Source organism: Chrysochloris asiatica, unplaced genomic scaffold (assembly GCF_000296735.1).
Source record: "Chrysochloris asiatica unplaced genomic scaffold, ChrAsi1.0 scaffold00072, whole genome shotgun sequence".
NCBI classification, from domain to species: Eukaryota; Metazoa; Chordata; class Mammalia; order Afrosoricida; family Chrysochloridae; genus Chrysochloris; species Chrysochloris asiatica.
The window spans coordinates 11,440,198-11,460,009 of NW_006408590.1; the positions used below are offsets into that span (position 1 = coordinate 11,440,198).

Sequence of the window (19,812 nt, forward strand, 5' to 3'; positions counted from 1 at the left end):
AATACTCATACTTCACAATGTTGTCCATAGCTTGTCATGATCCACACAATTGAAAGTTTTTGCATAGTCAATAAAGCACTGGTAAACATCTTTCTGATATTCTCTGCTTTCAGCCAAGATCCATCGGACTTCAGCAATGATATCCATCGTTCCATGGCCTCTTCTGAATCTGTTTTCTTTATGGCACTCTATCTATTCTTTTGCTGATATGCTTAATGTCTGACTCTCCATGTAGAATGAAAGTTCCTTTAGTGCCTTGTTTAGCAATGTGACCCTGATACCTGTAATATAGTAGGTGCTTGAGAAATACTAGCTTAGACCTGGAATTTCTCAATGCAATGGGAGTATTAATACCATCCTCACATGGCTGGTAGATGATGAAATAATTGACAGACATATAATACCTAACATACAGTGGGCTGGCTCCATTTTCCATTTTTTACCACCTCTTCAATACATAGGGATCCAGGATGGTTTTCTAACAGTTAATATTTCCTGTCAGTCTTACTTCTTCTCTTAGCTGTCATCTCGCTAATTGTGAAACATAAGTTAGTTATGCTTATTCAATTCATCCCACTCAGAGTCTAATGTAAAGCATGAACACTCTTTCCTAAAAGTATACCACTACGTACTGGGGGAGCCCTTTAATGATCTGTCCCAGGTTAGAAAGCTGCCTGTTTTTTACTGCTGGGTGTCAGATTGCTCCAAATGTAGCAGCTTCAAACAGCATTCCCTTATCATCTCAGACTTCAGTGGACCCAGCAGGGCGAGGTTCTCAGCTGATGGCTCACAAGGCGAGAAGAAGGCAAGGCCCAGGGCTCGGGTCTCACTTAGCTTTGAGTTCTTTTCCTGACTCCCACAGATGGGATGTAGGACACTAGCCCCTGGTTCCTCTCTCGCTGTTACCAGCTGTGAGCAAAGGACTGCTCTCAATTCCAGGGGCCATCCTCAGGTCCCTGCCTTTCACACTCACATGGTTGTCTCCATAGGCACTTCACAGCATGGCTTTCTGATTCTCCAAGGCCAACAGGAGACTGTCTTCTCAGGAAGGCCCCATTCTTTTGGGGTTTTTTTTGTTATTTTTTAAAGTTTTATTGTGAATTGAGAGAAAGTATACAGGGCAGATCATCAGTTCTACATTCAACAAATCATACACTTTGTTTCATTACAATGGTTATAATCCCTGCCATGTACCATCAGTTAACAGTATTTCTCTCTATTCATTTAAGCGCTTTTTTTTCTTTTTTTTTAAACACTCCGACATAAGACCCCATTCTTTTTATGGGTCACCCAGAACTGTCCCCCTACCATCAACTCTTAATCAACTAATTCAGACCTTAACTCTGTCTATATAATCCCTTACCTCTGTCATGTAGTAAACGCCTTCATAGTCACAGACCACCTGTACTTTGATGAGGTTATACAGGGTACATACACCAGGGATGGGCATCTTGGGGCCATCTCAGAACTCTGCAGACCCTGCTTCCATATCTTAGTAAGTAAATGATTGTGTATTGGGAAAGGGAAATTGTTGTCTGAGCTAACACTCAACAGATACTGGGCTTTTCCTTTCTCCAGTTCTTACGATAAACAAAACCAAAATAGTAACTATGCTTAAGAAATTTTATAAATACAGTTTATCTTTACATATGTATTACCCTGAAGTTTTTTAAATTATGCAGAACAAGGTTGCTGGGTTTTTTGTTTTTTTTTTCATTTGGAAGTATATCTCAATTAGTAGTCATAAGATACTTAAAAATTCCCAAAAACGCTGTTTTGTTTAAGAATTTTTATTACTCTGTAGATGTACTATGGAGTCCTGGTGTGGCAATGTGGGTTAATGTGTTAGACTGCAAAGTTGGTTTGAACCTCAAGGTTGGCAGTTTAAGCTCACCAGCCGCTCCTTGGAAAGTCTATGCAGGGTTGCTAGGGGTCAGACCTATTTGATGGCACTTAATAACAACAACATATACCTACTATAACAGCATCCTATTTAGCAGTCTTAATTTTGTATGCTTTTGAAAAATGAAGATAACCTTTGCTTTGCTGAGTAATGCACCTGCATTCTCTGGCAGGTTATTTCCTGTTCTCCTCTCTTAGGGTTCTGACACGAGTCTCTGCTGATAGCATATTGAACAACAATTTTTAAATGATTTGTTGATTTCTTGGCCATAAACAAGCTGATTAATACTAAAATAATGATTTAGGAAAATTTTTAAATCAAAGTGATAGAATAGAATAAACGACACTTTGTGAATGCCATGTAAAAGTTATTTCACAAGTATAAAGAATTGGGACACTGTTTAGTTAACGAATTGTTTTTCTACCAAATAGCACCTTCCCTTCCCCAAAAGACCGATTTCCTTTAAAAAAACTAACATCTCTACCCAGAACTTTGTTAAAATTCTAATTGTTGTTTGGGTTTTTTAAATAAATAAATATCATCATCCATGAACAAATAGTACGGCTCAGCAGCCTAGGTATCCTGGTTTCTTGGTGGTGGTGGTTATCTGCTGTGGCTTCTTGGAGCTGTTATAATAGAAATGGGACAATTCAGCCAGTGGCTTTACCAAGCGGAAATTTATTGGCTCTCTCTTTCAGCACTAGTGGAATGTCCTTTTCTCTTCCATGTTTTATTTCTTGATTCCTTGGTAATCTCCAAGCCTTCCCCAGTTTGTCCTTGTCTTTCTGCCTAAGCTACTGTTTTGATATCTCAAAAGTGACTGGCTTAAGATGTACCCTACACCCATTTAGACTCATTAACATAAGAAAGAAAACCCCATCCCAGATGGGATTGTATGTACATGTATAGGCATTAGGATTTACAGTGTGTATTTCTGGGAACACATTTGATAGCACCAGGTAAGAGACAAGGTATACTTTTCCAGCACAAATAATTGGTTTTGTGTTAGAGCCGTCACTTCTGTATATTTCTGTGTCTTCCTCCACATCTTGTCTCATCTGTGTTTTCTGCAAGCCCTCTGCTGCTTTTTGTTGGTAATCAGAGTTACCTCTTTCATTTTGTTTCCAGGGATGCCCTCAAACTGGTAGAGCTGAAGCAGATGGGCAAGATCACTGAATCCAGACCAACGGCCGCTCCTCCAGCCCCCACAACCACTCCCACAATGCCTCTGCCCACACCAGCCACAGCAGAACCTTCCTATTCCCGGCCAATGAGCCCACCCGTATCGATTCCTGGACAACCTAATGCAGTGGTAATGGCATCCAGTGCAAACTTTTATTTTCAGGTTTATGTGAGCAAATAAGCGAAAGAGGGAAAAACTGGACAATTAATGTGTTTTATAAGTACTTTTCAAACCAGTCCACTTTGTTAGTATTTAGAAGTGCTAAAGCAAAAAAGCACTGAGTGTTGTTATTTTCAAATTTTCTCACTCATACCGAATTTGGTTGGACAGTACTACTTTCAAATAGAACAGTAGACAGTGCCTCAATTTTGATTTCTCACAAATTTTGCAACTTGAGTACCAGATGTACTTTTCATGTCTTTTTTCTTGACTACCATACTAATACATTGGTAGCTGATGGAAAACTCCCTTTTGTGGAAATGTGTTGTGTTATTTTTTAAATAGAGAAAAGCACTGGACGGCAAGGTCAGTTGAGGCTGCAAGGCCGGCGGTTCAAACTCACCAGCTGATCCTGGGAAACTCTGAACAGGGTCACTGTGAGTCGGAACTGACTCAACCTCACTTAACCACAGAAGATTCCGTGTAAAAGGTACATGGACTAAAGAGCTCGTCATTCCTTCTTTCTCTCATACCAGCAGTGGAGCAGCCCGCTCATAACTCCAGTGTGTCACCTCTGCTGGGCCCCCAGAGCCTTTCACATCACTTACTTCTCATCAGAAGAAATGTAGGAAAATCAGCTTTATTTGAAACTGAATGAGTTCTTTAAAAAATATAATTTAAAAAAAAGCTAAAAAGTTAAAGAAAGATAAATAAATAAGCCTACATTGCTGTTTCTAATGGAGCAATAAACACATTCTGATCATATTTTTTGAGATTTAAAAACTGTACAGTATCTGGTCATAACAAATGCTGTGGCAAAGGTAACACTGGCAGTTTTTTAGTGATGCAGTTTGGCCATTATGTAATGATGTAGGCCTCCGTCTCTCCTATGGTCATCTTCCAATTTCAGATCATGTTAATTTTTCTTAGCAGTCTTGTCTTTGGAACCTAACGCTGCCGATAAGTGAGAAGTAGATGATATATGCATGGGACAATTCATGATTTGGTAGATTTTTAAATCACTTTAAGCATGGTAACAACAGATACCCCATTCAATACCAAACCGTGACTTTACTACTTTTCTTTACAGTCAGACCAGAAAACCACAACTCCTCAGATTTCCTAATTTTTAAGTGTTAAGTGTCTTCAAGTCACTTCCAACTCCTAATGACTCTGTATAGGGAGGGCTTCCAAAGCTGTAAATCTTTGTGGGAGCAGAATGCCTCATTATTCTCCCGCAGAACAACTGGTGGGCACAAATCACTGACACTGTGGTTCGCAGTCCAATGGAGTCACCACACTCCCCATTTTTAAGTGTACACCTTCTCATATTTGAAATATTTAATAGCCTTTTTTTCTGTAAGTGTCTTTAATTAATGTTGGTAGGTCACTGAGATTGAATTCCAATTGTGAAGTTTTGGGGTTTTTCATATCTCACTTTTGATTTACTGGACAGATGCTGTTTCTTTGCAGGGCACATTCTCCGAAATCCCTGCTAGCAATATTCGAAGAGTTATTGCCAAGAGGTTAACTGAATCTAAAAGTACTATACCTCATGCTTATGCTACTGCTGCCTGTGACGTTGGAGCGGTTTTAAAAGTAAGGCAAGATCTGGTCAAAGGTTAGTAAAGCTGAATTTACTTCATGCAATGCACATATTACCTTAACTATCATAGGAAACTTTCTGTATAAAACTCACATTGTGGAGCATTTTATTTCCATTTCAAAAATCTACTTGTATTCTACTCTGTGAGTATTTTGGAGTTAGAGAAAGGGGTTAGTTCTGTTTTCCTATAAGCAGGAGACAGGCTCCATAGTATTGCATAAATCGTGGCTATATCACTTTTATGCCAAACCGGGGCTCCTCTTCTGCCCTACTTTTAATCCCTCTGTTGTCATAGTTGAAAGATGGGCTTTTGGTGACCATTCATCCAGCAAGCACTTACTGAGTACCTGCTTTTCTGCCACACTTTCAGCGTTACAAGTGATACTGTGAATTTGGGGCATTTGTCATTTCTTTTTTAAAACAAATATAAATCATGATTCTTGGTTTACTTTTACTTTTTTTTTGAACAGACAAGATCATCAGCTTTACTTTCATCCAAACGTACGTTCTGTTTCGTGTAAATGATTACCGTCCCCTCCCTAAGTTTGCTTTTACTTGTATACATGCTGCTTTTTTTGTGAGGAAGTACTACTGGCTGGCTCAAGCACAATCACTGGTTTTGTTACTGTCAGTATTTTTATTTAAATGGCTTCCTAAATACTTTTTGTTAAGATATTTGAGCAGAGCAGTCCTAAGTATTTTAGCAGCTGAAAACAAGTGTGAAATCCAAAATTGATACCAAAATATTTTAGATGGTTAGTAAGCTTAGAAAGCAGTCTTCTTTTTATACATTTCCATTTTATACTTCTTCAAAATGACTTCAGGTTGTTTGTAATTTGTGCTATCAAATAAATAGGTAACATTCTTCCCCCAAATCAATTCAACTATAAAGTTGCTGGAAGGTTTATGAATTTTTAGCGTGAACTCATGGTTTTGTTTCTTTCTTTAGAATTGAAGTGCCTTTAATCTTGCCTTAATGTATTAGCTAGACCCTCCAGTACAATGATGAATGTAAGGGTGACGCAGCTGTCCTTGTTGAGACTGTGGGGGAAGCGTCCGGTCCTTCATGCACTCTGTGGGTGTTTTGGAGCTGCCCTTTTTAAGGTTGAGGACATTCCCACTCCTAACTTGCTGAGAGCTTTAAGCGTGGATGAATGTCCTGTGTATTCCATATTCTGACAGTGATTCATCCTTCACTTCCGGTGTTTGTCTCTCCTCAGAAGGGACTGTCTCCCTTTAGAATTTAATTCACTTGTTTGATGTCTCTTAAGACATCAAAAAATGTTACACTATGATAGTTTCTCCTGTTTTTTCTCATTGCTAGGATGAAGGCAGTTTTCTTTTGTGGCTCTTATTCAATTCAATTTAGATTCTAACTTTGAAGATTTTGTATTAAAACAACCTGATCGCTTTTATATGCAAAGGAAATAGAAAACTGCTTCAGAGAATGTGCTTAATTTTCAAAAATTTAACCCCCGGAGACTCCATTCAAAGTTTTTGAATTATACTTGCTTAGTCATGTTGTTGTTAACGTCGCAGTACTTAACAACAACAAAACCAGTCATGATATAGAGATTATTGGGAATAGTTTTTCTGATTCCTTCATCAAGGATGTTTTCGCTCGTGAGACAGGAGACAGTACTATTTCAGTGGCAATTTAGTGTCTTTACATGGTCCAGGTATGTCTTTGCGATTAGGAGTTTTCTGATGAGTCTTTGGACTACAGATTGCCACCTACCTACCTAAGGAAGTATTAGAAAACACAATTCCTACTTTCCTTCCTACCTACCTGCCTATATCAGTCTTTCTTATGTAAATGTATACCATGTAACATTCTAGAAGTGTCTTACATTCGGTTGTACTTAGGGTCACTGGGAGTCAGAACTGACTCAGCAGTCCCTACAGCAACAAAAAGTGTGGCCCACACTCTGCTTTTGTAACATAATGTGCAATGAAGGATATTTGATATTCTCCAAAATTATTCCCTACTCCGTTCTTCTCAATAATGATCTCCTTTCTATATATTTGAAGTTTTCCATGATAAAGAGTTAATAATAAAAGAACTTGAAAAAAGTCTTCTTTAGATATACCAGATTTGAGATGACTATTAAACATATGTGTGGGAAAGTCATGTGAGAAATTGACTATGAGTGAAAATGACTATCTATGAGTGTAAAGCACCTCATAGGGAAGGGTTTGAGGGAGAATTTGAAGACATTAACAGCATTCAAATGGTATCAAAACAAAGGTCCTCACCTAGGGAGATGGCAGCATTGAGAGGAAGAGACTGAGTGAGTGAGTAAGCAGATGTCGCAGGGTCGGGGACCAGGAGGGTATAGTGACCTGGGAGCCAGCAAGAGAAAGTGTTTGAAGATGAAAAAAGTGTAAACTCAGAAATGCTTCTAAATATTAGAGTATGATGAGACCAGAAAAGGATTCTGTAAACATAGGAGTCCGCACCTTGGTAGGTGGTTTTGGAACTCTTGCTGTGAATACCTATGGGTAGTAAATATAGCTAGAAGGGAACTGAAGTAGCCATGGGAGGTAAGCATAATGAACTCATAAATACTATGTTTGAATCCTATTTGAATTTGTACAGCTTTTGAATATTTTGTATGTGATTATCAATAAAACTTTCAACCTTTGAAACCTGTTGTATTCTCCTTCTAAAGGGGTTTTTAACAAACAGAAATCTTTATTTCTACAAAACTGAATTAATGTCAGGAGACCTTGGAGCTGGCAGTTAACTGTGCCGGTTTGGCATTGTTTTGGTTTATGGTAATCCAGTTAATCTTTCTGAGATCTCTAGCATTCCTTTGGAATGAGATGTTCATGTAAAATTCCATGATAGTGGTGGTAACAGGGTTTGTATATCCTGCACATACCAGTGTAGCTTGCTCTTTTTCTAGAAACTCTTGCAAGAAAGCACCAAGGGTAGTTGTGTTTTTAATCCTTCCTTGCACACTGGGAAGATCAAAGGTGTAAGTCAGATGCTTTAGTTATAATCAGCTCTGTGAGAAGGCAAGAGGCTCCACTTTTATCTTAAAATCAGTGTGTATATTTAAAGGAAATTGATTCAAATGGGTTCACCATCAAATTACACTTAGAACCTCATTTTATTCGGTGAACTAAGACCTATGCTTGTGTTGCTTCATTTCTGGCATTTGCTATATCCTGTTTTGTTAAGCCAAAAAGCAACTCTTATTAGATGCAGTGGTCTAAAAATTTTTGGTTGTACACCTCTATCAGTAAAAAGAAATGATAAATATGTAATTGCTTATTTAAAATGTCAACATATACCACTATTCTAATATAATCATTATACTAGAAAGTATACACAAAATGAGGACATTTTTAAAGGATGAGGGAAACAAATAAATCATCTTATAAACTTCCTGGCTACACACCCCACAGAGAAAAAGACCATTCATAGTTTCTTTCTGGTTATAGTTGTACTCTATCAGTCATATTCTTGTGCGTCATACATGAGCAGTTTTTTTACAATTATAATTCTAGAGTAAAATTTTGCATTCATGGTTAGTATTATTTATCCAGGACCTCATATAATATCAAGGTTTTCTAATCAAGGAAACCTTATTTACTTAGCAGACAAGTCGACAACAAAAAACCCATAGTGGTTTTCCTTATTGTTAGTGTAGTCTGTAATTAACAAGTTTGAAATCATAATGATCATGGTTAAAGTTTTATTATTATTTTAATGTGCTTATCTTTTTTCAGATGACATTAAAGTATCAGTGAATGATTTTATCATCAAGGCAGCAGCTGTTACCCTTAAAGTAAGCAATCCCCAAGTAATTTTGGCTTTTAAATTAATTGCATGTTTTGTGATTTCTATAGTGACAAATTTGTTGTTGTTGTTGTTGTTAAGTTCCAACTCATTGAACCTGTATAAGGTTACCGAGCACCAGCTAGTGGGTTTGAACCCCCAACTTGTGGCTAGCAGTCCAGTGCTTATCCTACAGTGGTGCAACAGGAATCTATAATAAATAGAATTCTATTTTTAAGTCAAAATTTTTAGAATTTTATTGCTAAAAATATTCTAACATTTAATCATTTTATAGAGGAAGAAATAACCATAAAGACTCACAGTTATATAAGAATAAAGACCAATTACTCAACAAACAGTAATTGAACCCCTAACTTGTGCTAAAATAAATACATTCTGGGCATTCGATATGTAGCAGTGAATAAAAACTTTCATAGTTTCTGCTTTCACAGGGTTTATAGCAAGAAAAGCTAACAAATATGTCAGATGGTGAAAAGTATTATAAAGAAAGATAAAACAGGGTAAGGAAGCTAAATAACTAGAGATACTGTTTCCAAGCTGGACAGGAAAAGGTGTCTCTGGCAGTGTTGTATTTGAAAGAGGACAGGGAGTTGAGTATCTGGTGCAAGAATATTACATATTCATGGTTTTCATGTGCTATTGAATCATCTTAAACTCATAGTGACCCCATGTGCCAGAGTAGAACTGCCCCATAGGGTTTTCTAGGCTGTAAACTTTACTAGAACAGATCTTGTTTCCATGAAGTCACCGAGTAGGTACGAACCATCAACCTTTTGTTTAGCAGTTGAGTGCTAAACTGTTTACACTACCACTAAAACCAAAGATGAAGAAATTAACAATTTCTGCCAACTTCTGCAGTCTGAAGTTGATAAAAGATGCTATCAAGATGCATTGATTACTGATAATTGGAATGCTAAAGTTAGAAACAAAGAGGAAGGATCACCAGTTGTAAAATAAGACATTGGTATTAGAAATAACCCTGGAGTTCACATGAAAGAATTTTGCAAGACCAGCAGCTTATTTATTGCAAATACCATTTTGCAACAACTTAAGTGGACATCACCAGATGGAATACAAAGGAATCAATCAGCTGTATCTGTGGAAAGAGACAATGGACAAGCTCCATATCCTCAATCCAAGGGGCCAACTATGGAACAGAACATCAGTTGCTCATATACAAGTTCAGATTGAAGCACAAGAAAATTAAAGCACACTCAAAATCAAAATATAACCTTGAGTATATCCCACCTGAACTTAAAGACCATCTCAAATATAGATTTGATGAATTGAACACTATGCATTGGAGAGAAGTTATGGATTGCCATCAAGAACATCACACACACATGAAGAAAGCAAAGGTATTATTAAAAAGACAGGATGGAAAGAAAAGACCAGAGTGGATGTCAGAAGAGACTCTGAAACTTGTTTTCAATGTAGAGAAACTAAAGCGACTAGAAGAAATGATTAAGTAAAAGAGCTGAACAGAAAATCCCAAAGAGGGCAGCTTGAGAAGACAGTATAAAGTACTATAATGAAATGTGCAAAGAACTGGAATTAGAAAACCAAAAGGGAAGAATTTCTCAGCGTCTCTCCAGTTGAAAGGACTGGAAAAAAAAAAAAAAATTCAAGCCTCAAGTTGTAACATTAAAGGCATCCATGGACAAAATACTGAACTACACAAGGAACATTAAAAAACGATGCAAGGAATAAACAGTCACTGTACCAAAAAGATTTGGCATTCAACTATTTCAGAAGGTAGCATATGGTCAGGAACGAATGGTATCGAATGAAGGAAGAAGTCCAAGCTGCCCTGAAGGCATTGGCAAGAAACAAGACTCCGAGAATTGATAGAATACTAATTGAAATGTTTCATTAAACCAATGCCATGTTGGAGGTGCTCACTTGTGTATGCCAAGAATCTTGGAAAACAGCTACCTGCTGAGCTGATTGGAAGAGATCCGTATTTGTGCCCAGGCCAAGAAAGGGACCCAAAAGAATGCAGAAATTATTAAACAATATCATTACTATCTCACCCAAGTAAAATTTTGTGAAAGTTAGTTTTTAAATGGTGCAGCAATACGTCAACGGGAGGGCATGAAAACTAGGAGGTGTGATCATTTGAAGATATCTTAGAAGCTGCCTTGTTGTTGTTGTTAAGTTCCTTTGAGTCAGTTCAGACTCATAGCGAGTCTGTATAGGGTTTCTGAAAAGTGACCAGTGGATTTGAACTGCCCACCTTGTGGTTTCAAACCTAGCTCATAGAACAGTGCTTTTCCTTCAACACCACACTAGGATGCCTGAGGCAGCCTAACACCATTATAGTTGTTGTTGTTAAGTGCCATGGAGTGGATTCTGACCCACCACCACCCTGTATAGTGTTTCTGAGGAGCGGCTTGTAAACTTGAGCCGCTGACCTTGTGGTTCAAGCCAACTTTGCAGTCCAGTGCATTAGCCCACAGCACCACATCAGGACTCCTTATATAGTCACTCTGAATCAAATGGGTAATGTAAATATCCTTTAATTCATCTTGTGATACTCGTATTGTAAAGCCTACTATTTCTTTTTGTCTGTGCTTTAACTTTACATTTTGTGAATAATTTTGTTTTAGTATATAATGAATATTTTTAATGCACTGTTTGTGTTAGGGAAGCTTATTGAAATTAGTTTTATTATTACAGATATGTTTGAGTCTTATCATTCGTTACTATTTTTGGTATGATGTCATATACAATCTCTAAAGTTAATTCTGCAAATTGACATAGAGAATAGGTTCTGTGGGGACTGTAAAAATACAGAATGTGGATTATGCCCTGGTAGAGTTCATAGGATCATATTGCTGGGTAGACAAGATATAAATAAATGAAAATTACCTTATCAGAATTGTTACATACTAGAGTAAAATATTTAAATTAAGACATAAGCTGAAAGAAAGCAGGAAATTCTTACTGTTTTGTTTCTGCGTCCCCAGTGCTTACATATTTATTAAAGGAATGAATGATTGTGCCTTGTGCATAAAGACCACTGGATAATGGCATTGTTCAGTGAATCAAGGAGCTGAGGCTTGAAATATGAAGTAGGAAGACCAGTTGACTAGTGATTTGAAGATAGTGTTACTATGGAAATGAGCATCCTGTGACAGGGAGAAGCACCACGGACGTGAACAATTCACCTTAAAGGAGTGACTAGAAAACTAGATAGATAGGTGGATAGGTAGGGTAGAATCAAATTGTAGATTGCCATGTTTATATGACATTCTGGAAGGTTTGGCTCTTATTCTGGAAAAAGAAACAGAATTTTTAGAATACAAATTGATGTTTTGATTTCTGTTTTCAGGATCACATTCTCCTATGGTATTTAGCAATGTTATCAATACATACTGTTATTTAGTCATTTCATCTGATTTTTATCCTGTGTAATTGTATGTATGTTAAATATATAAAATATATGTCATGTGTATGAAGCTTAGACAATCTCTCTATTTTAAATAGAGAGTATGTATGCTAGGGCTGCACTGGACAATCAAGTTTCAAGTTTCCTTCATACCAAAGACATAATGTGGTTGTATATCACCTCTTTTCTTTCCCATCTTCCCTCAAGGTCATGTGAGCCATCATGTGAGGTAGGAAGTATAGCAAACATCATCTGGTGTCTGGCATTCAGATTTAACAAAGAAATCTCCTTTTTTAGCCATGATAGAAACAGATCAAAATATGTACATCATCAGCATTTTCTCAAGCTTGCTTCAAAAAAGATATGTTTAATTATTCTTCCAAGACAATTAATACAGATATTCAGAGCATATTTTCCAAAGGGAACTGTCTTTCTATATTCACATTATAAAATGTATGATAATATCTAAATTATATTCCTGTACTACCTCGGTGTCATGGCCAGTGAATAAGAAAGATCAGAGAAGAATGGATACTTTTTAAATTATGATGTTGGTGAAGAATACTTAATATTACTATGGGCTTCCAGAAGAACACACAAATCTATCTTCTTTAGTGACATGTTTTTTTATTTCTGTTTTCTAGCAAATGCCAGATGTTAATGCAAGCTGGGATGGAGAGGGGCCAAAGCAATTGCCCTCTATTGACATTTCAGTAGCTGTGGCCACAGATAAAGGTCTAATTACACCAATCATAAAAAATGCTGCTGCTAAGGGGGTACAGGAAATCGCTGACTCAGTAAAGGTAAATCTTCAGAAATACATACTCTGCTTTCACAGTGTTATACTTTCTGATAATTAAAGTGTGATATGATCTGGTCACTGTGGTTCTTTGTGTTTGGTGATGGTGATTATTGTTTTAGTATTTCCAAGTGATTGCCAGTGGTGTGTTTAGGGGGGTTTGTGTGTGTGTGTGTGTGTGTGTGTGTTTTCTTTTGTTTTTATTTGGATATAACCCATTTTAAGAAAATTCAGAATTCAGAAATAATACCCAGATAAATTAAGGGCCAGCTACATTCAAATTATAAATTAGGAACAACAGTATTTCACAAAGTCTGCAATTCTACTCTTAAGGTACCATTTCAGATAGGATTTTAAGTTTAAGTAAAGCTGAAACTATTTCTGTAATGGGTAGACCTCAATGTTAATAACATTTTATTCTTACAAGAAATTTTCTTACCTAGATTATCATATTGTAGAACTTGGTTGTAGAATCATCTTTGAGAAGCTGCTTCTAAACTTGCAGAAATGATTGGGGCCATGGATCTGGTGAAAGCTTACTATCTGGTACACACTTGTCCCTGACCTTCACTTGGCTGGCTTTTTCTTCATTCCTTTAAAGCACCACTTTCTTAGACTTTCTATGGCTTTCTTGGATAAAGTAGCTCTCTTTAACACTTTTATCATATTGCCCTCTTGTTCTTTCTCTATCGGAGTTGTCAGTCTTTGAAATTACCTTGTTTGTTGACTTGTCTGTGTTCCCAGTGGTTACCATAATGCAGAATAATGATAGGGCTATTGACTCGTATTTATTACCATATTCATTTCTAGAAAATGTGTTAGAATCTAGTGGTTGTTCAGTGAGTGTTTGTGCATTTTTCAAGTGATTTGTGGGTCCCTAGAAACCTCTCTGGGAACCCCAGGTAAAGAGCAGCTGCACTTTCACTTCTTGATCTTCGGTAATCCCAACGATGTCAGTGCCCAGGGCTAAAGGCAGCATGCACCACCCAAGTTCAAGTTTGTGTTCCCTGAATAAAGTTATACAGGAACAACCTATTGTTTATTTTTAGATACCATGCTATTCTTAATCTTCCTTAATTATAACAGTTTTTTTTTTTTCAATAAGACACATGATATATTCTTGAAATACTTGCTGTTCATCTTTTGCTAATATCTGTTCGGAGAGGTACTTCAGGTAGCATGTGTTTTGATTTTAAGATCACATTGCTAGAAAATCTTAGTAAGAATTAAGAATTTCCAGAATCTCTACTTACTCTAGTCTGTTAGACTTCAGATTTGAATTCATTGGCAGAAATATCCTGCTGGTATATTTAGAGTCTAAAGGGCTTTTTTGTTTTGGTTTCTTTCTGTTTTTGTAGTGTACATGCTTGCAATCTAGTCTTTAAAGTGAAATTTTTTTCTATTTTGTTCCATCAGAGTTTGTTGAGATCCTCTGCCTTTACAGAAATACCTTTCAAAGGTCACATGATATGTGCCTGTTCAAATGTGCCTGTTATAGTTTGTCCTCCCTACTTCTCATATGCCAGGACAAATCACAGCTTATAGCTTCATTTAGTTTTAAAAGTATATATTGTTGTTGCTAAGTGCCTCTGAGTCTGTTCTGAATCATTGCGACCCTGGTGTGGCACTGTAGGATGAGCACTGGACTTCAGGCCACAAGGTCAGCAGTTCAAACCCACCAGCTGCTCCTCGGAACCCTATACAGGGTCACTATGAGTTGGAACCTACTTAGCAATATAGGGTTTCTGAGGATCAGCTGGGTGAGTTTGAACTGCCAACCTTGTGATTCAAACCAACTTTGAGGTCCACTGCTGATCCTACAGTGCCATACCAGGACTCCATAAGTATCTCTCTATCTGTCCATCCATCTATCTATCTGTCTGTCTTTCTGTCTAGCTATCTGTCTGTCTGTCTGTCTTTACGTATATGTATGTATGGACTCCTGGTGTGTTGCTGTAGGATCAGCACTGGGCTGCTAACCTAAAAGTCAGAGGTTCAGACCACTCTGTAGAAACCTTATACAGGGTCGCTCTGAATCAGAACCAGCTCGATGGCCCTTAGCAACAACGTATGTATATATAGTTAGTTAGTATGTTGTAAAGTTCCATCAAATTGGTTCCAGACCACAGTGACCAGGATTTCTAAAACTAGAAATCTTTACGAGAGCAGAAGTCCTCATTGTTCTCCCCTGCAGCTGCTGATGGGCTCAAACCGGCAACCTTCTGGTTCAAAGTCCAGTGCTTATCCTACTGAGCCACTGCACTCATATATATCTGTAATTATTACATTTGTCAGTAAGTCACACTGGTATATTGTGATCATTTTTATACTTTTGAGATTTTAAGAGAATGTTTTAGTTTTTAAAAATTAAGTCTAATTTAAAACTGATGATCTGCTCTGTAAATCTTCACTCATTTCACAATAAAAAGCTTTAAAAAAAAACAAAAAACAAACTATAGTCAATATCGTTGTTGTTGTTGTTAAGTGCCATCAAGTTAGTACCGACTCACAGTGAACTTCTACACAGCAGAAGGAAACACTGCCTGGTCCTGGGCCACCTCACAACCATTGTTCACCTTGAACCCATGGCTGCTGCCACAGAGCCAGGTCATCTCCTTGCGGGTGTTCCTCTTTTTCACTGACCCTCCACTTTACCTAGGCTGATGGCCTTCTCCAGGAACTCGTCCCTCCTGATAATTGGAAACACAAGAGACAAAGTCTAGCCATCTTGGCTTCTAAGAAGCATTCTGGCTGTACTTCTTTCAGCACAGATAAACGTTTGTTCTTTTGGCAGTCCATGGTACTTTCAATATTCTCCTCCAACAACATAACTCAGTTGCATCAATTCTTCTACGGTCTTCCTTATTCACTGCCCAACTTTCACATGCATGTGAGGTTATTGAAAATATCATGGATTGAATCAGGTTCACCTTAGTCCTCAAGCTGATAGCTTTGGTCTTCAACACTTTAAATAGGTCTATTGCAACAGATTTGACAAATGCAATATTTCATTTGATTTTTTTTTTTTTTACTGCTGTTTCCATGAGTGTTGACGGTTGATCTGAGCAAAATGAAGTCTTTGACAACTTCAGTCTTTCCTTCATAGATATGGATGTTGTTTATTGGTCCAGTAGTGAGGATTTTGCCTTTTATTGTATTGAGGGGCAATCCATACTGAAGGCTATGGTCTTTGATCTTCAACAATATTTTAAGCCCTCTTCTTTCTCAACAAGAAAGGTTGTGTCATCTGCCTATCACAGATTATTAATGAGTCTTATTCCAACCTGGTGCCATGATTTTCTTCATATGATCCAGCTTCTCAAATTGTATCACTTACCAAAAAATTTAAGTGATCTGGTTTTAAGTTAAGTGATTATGGCCTGGGATTGTAATTGGCTACATAGTACAGAATATTAGATAGACTTCAGTTTGTTTCATCTACCAAATGACAGTACTTAATTTATCTCTACCTTTACTCTCACAAAGCACCTCATTAATTTTTTATATATTATGTCTCAACATTTTTTCCTTTGTTTTTAAGGCATTGAAAATTATAGATTAACAGAAGTATGACTGATTGCAAGTACAAGAAAAATTAACTACTTTTCTTTTTGTCATTCTCAGAGTGTCTTCTGCCTTTTCTCTCAGCTTTGTAAAGTTGTGAAAATCAGTATTATCCAAAAATCATTTACAAAAACTGTAACACCACAGAAATGAAATAACAACCTTCTGTTTCTCTCTACAGCTGTTTGAAATTGGATATATGTTGATAAGGATAGAAGCACACACTAAAAGATGAAAGCTGATATGTTGGTAGTAGGCTGGTGGCTACACTGTTTTAGTTCCCATTGGCTAATTTATTTTAAGCTTACTATATTGGCAAGAATGGTTTGAAATGTTCTAATACTTTATCATACAAGAAAAAATACAGTTGACAAAACAGAAAATTGTTTTGTACGTACAGAAAGCACCAAAGCTTTTTGCATAATAATGATGTACAGTTTAGTTCAGTTTTAGACTTGAAGTTTTGTTAAGGGAAATGATTTTTGTAGTTTTTATTCATATCTTTACAATTGTTGTTGTTAGGTGCCATCGAGTTGGTACTGACTCATAGTGACCCTATGCACAACAGAACAAAACACTGCCTGATCCTGGGCCAACCTTACAATTGTTGCCATGCTTGAGCCCATTGATGCTGCCACTTTGCCAGTTCACCTTGCTGGGAAGATGGGGGGTGGTCTTCCTCTTTTTCTGTGACCCTTCACCCTACCAAACATGATACCCTTCTCTAGCGACTGGTCTCTCTGACAATTATGTCCAGAATATGAGAGACGAAGTTTGGCCATCTTGGCCTCCAAGAAGCACTCTGGCTGCACTTCTTCCAACACAAATCTGTCTTTTCTTTTGGCAGCTCATGGCACTTTCAATATTCTCCTCCAACACCATAACTCAAAAGCATCAATTTGTCTACAGTCTTCCTTATTCTTAGATAATTCCAACTTGGATTATCTGCACTCTAAATTGTTTATGATTTTAGATGCATTCAGTCGAGAAAAATATTTATAGATAAAATATCTTATAAGTTCAGATCAAACATGCCAGGGATGAGCATATACCCTGTGCAAATACAATGGCGGCTTAAGTAATAAAATGTAATTCGTGCTTTGTTTGTATTTTTCTCAGGTTCTTTCAAAGAAAGCAAGAGATGGAAAATTGTTACCAGAAGAATATCAAGGAGGATCTTTTAGGTAGAATTTACTTCCTGGATTATCAGTAACATCTTATGTACACATGTTGTTAGGTACTATCAAGTCAGCTCTGACTCATAGGCCCCCTGTCTGCCTCAGAACAGATCACTGGCCTGTCTTCTGCCATGCTCACAGGCATTCCTATGTTTGAGCTAATTATTGCAGCCACGGTGCCATTCTGTCTTGTTAAGAGGCCTTCCCCTTTTTCTCTGACTCTCTACCTTACCAAGATGGCATCCTTCTCCAGGGACTGGCCCCTACTTGTATAAGAATTTTCTTTTTTTTTAAATACTTGTCAGCTTGTTTCATTTACTTACTTGAAACATTTTTTTCAGTTAAATACTATAACAGAATGTAAAAATTTGTTGGAGAAAAATATTTATAGATAAAACATCGTAATAAGGTTTTGTTTATTCACTGATGTGTGTGTATTTATTACAGTAAATGGTATTTTTTTTACATTTCATTTCTCATTACTGCACATAGCTACCTTCTATGTATCCTTGGATGTTTTTGTTGTGAAGTGCCGTCCAGTCGGTTCAAACTCACAGCAACCCTATTTAGGGTTTCCAAGGAACGGCTGGAGAGCTTGAACCACCAACTTTATGTTCCAACTGACCTTTCAGTCCAGTGCATTAACCCTCAGTGCCACACCAGGACTGCATGTCTGTATGTGGACACCTGTTATCTGGCTCAATTCACTTACTAATTTCACAGATTACCCTGCAGAATCCATGTATACGTTTAGTTCCTCTGTTAATAGTGATAGTTTTCTTTTTTGTAGGCCTTATACGTTATATTTCTTCTTGCCATATTTCACTGGCTAAGACCTTCAGTTCAGTGCTGAGTAAATGTTTGGCAATAGAAATAATATTTCTATATCTTATGGCATATGCTCTTTGGTATTTTAATAATATGATACTGAGGTTCAGTACCAATTTTTTGTGAAGTATAGAAATATGTGCTTCAGGATAAGGATAGATTGATTAATTCCCTTACCGGCTACTTTCAAGCTTTTCTCCCCTCCTCCCTATTTTTTTTTTCCTTAGTATTTCCAACTTGGGGATGTTTGGCATCAGTGAATTTACTGCAGTGATCAACCCACCGCAGGCCTGCATTTTGGCTGTTGGCAGATTCCAGCCTGTGCTGAAGCTCACTCAGGATGAGGAGGGCAACGCCAGACTGCAGCAGCACCAGCTCATCACCGTCACAATGTCGAGCGACAGCCGAGTAGTAGACGATGAACTGGCTACCAGGTTTCTTGAAAACTTTAAAGTCAACCTGGAGAATCCTATCCGGCTTGCCTAGTTCTCAAAGATAAGAAGTTGGACTTCGGTTCAGTAATTGTATAGGTGTTACGAAGAAGCATAAATAGACTCTAAAACAAAAACAATTAGGATATTTAAGGACAAAGTGGGTAAACTGTTTATTTAAGGCAAAAGATTTGTTAAGGCATAAGTTGTTTTCGTTGCCAATTTGGTCTTAATGTTGAAATAAACGATAAACTGTAACTAATAAAGGAAAAGGAACATTTGGTTAGGTAGATCCGTTTTTAACTTCTGGTGCTCTACAAAACGGATGTTTTAGAATATTTTAAGTTGTATGGTAAGTTGTGAAACAAAGAAATTGTTTGAAATCTAACTTAGCTGTGTTGCAAACACTGCTCTAGATGAACTTAAAACAATTTAATATGTACAGAAGATTATTCTGGGTAATAGTAGATCAGTAATAAGGAATACATCAAATTGGGGGTGGAGACAACATTGAATTTTGTATGTATATAAAGCCATATATTTTAGTGTGGTTTCTTATCAGTCATTTTTCACTTCTATAGCACTGTGAACTTCTAAAAAGAGGAAAAATAAACAAAAATGGAGAAAGAGAAGTCAAAAGAGTTGTGTTTGTTTGAATCAAAAACTGCAGTTGAAATAACCTAAACCTTATGATATCAGCTGCTTACCACCTTCATGCTGGGTTGGGACTATATGTAATAAACTGTGCTAGCTCCTAAAAGGCTTTTGATGTTGGTGCCAATTTAAACATAACATTTTCTTAATGCATTTAATCAAGTTTGTGTTGTGCAGCAAAATATGAGAAAATATAAAATTTTTATTCTATCTTAAAGCCTTCCCAATGTCAACAGGAAACAGACAGGGATGCCCATTTTCACCACTCCTATACAATATCGTGCTGGAAGTCTTAGCAAGAGCTATAC

General features: G+C 37.1%; 1 protein-coding gene across 2 annotated transcripts in view; it reads left to right on the forward strand.

Moving 5' to 3' along the window:
• PDHX (pyruvate dehydrogenase complex, component X) overlaps positions 1-18,905 on the forward strand; it is an 87,531-nt gene extending 68,626 nt beyond the window's left edge. The window contains exons 6-11 of one of the 2 annotated variants that reach the window (XM_006864891.1): positions 3,032-3,215; positions 4,719-4,866; positions 8,590-8,648; positions 12,695-12,853; positions 17,533-17,597; positions 18,647-18,905. In XM_006864891.1, coding sequence (XP_006864953.1) covers positions 3,032-3,215; positions 4,719-4,866; positions 8,590-8,648; positions 12,695-12,853; positions 17,533-17,597; positions 18,647-18,905 — 874 coding nt within the window. The remainder of the gene's footprint in view (positions 1-3,031; positions 3,216-4,718; positions 4,867-8,589; positions 8,649-12,694; positions 12,854-17,532; positions 17,598-18,646) is intronic. The other variant, XM_006864892.1, reaches the window with a different exon arrangement.
• The last annotated feature ends 907 nt before the right edge of the window (positions 18,906-19,812 follow it).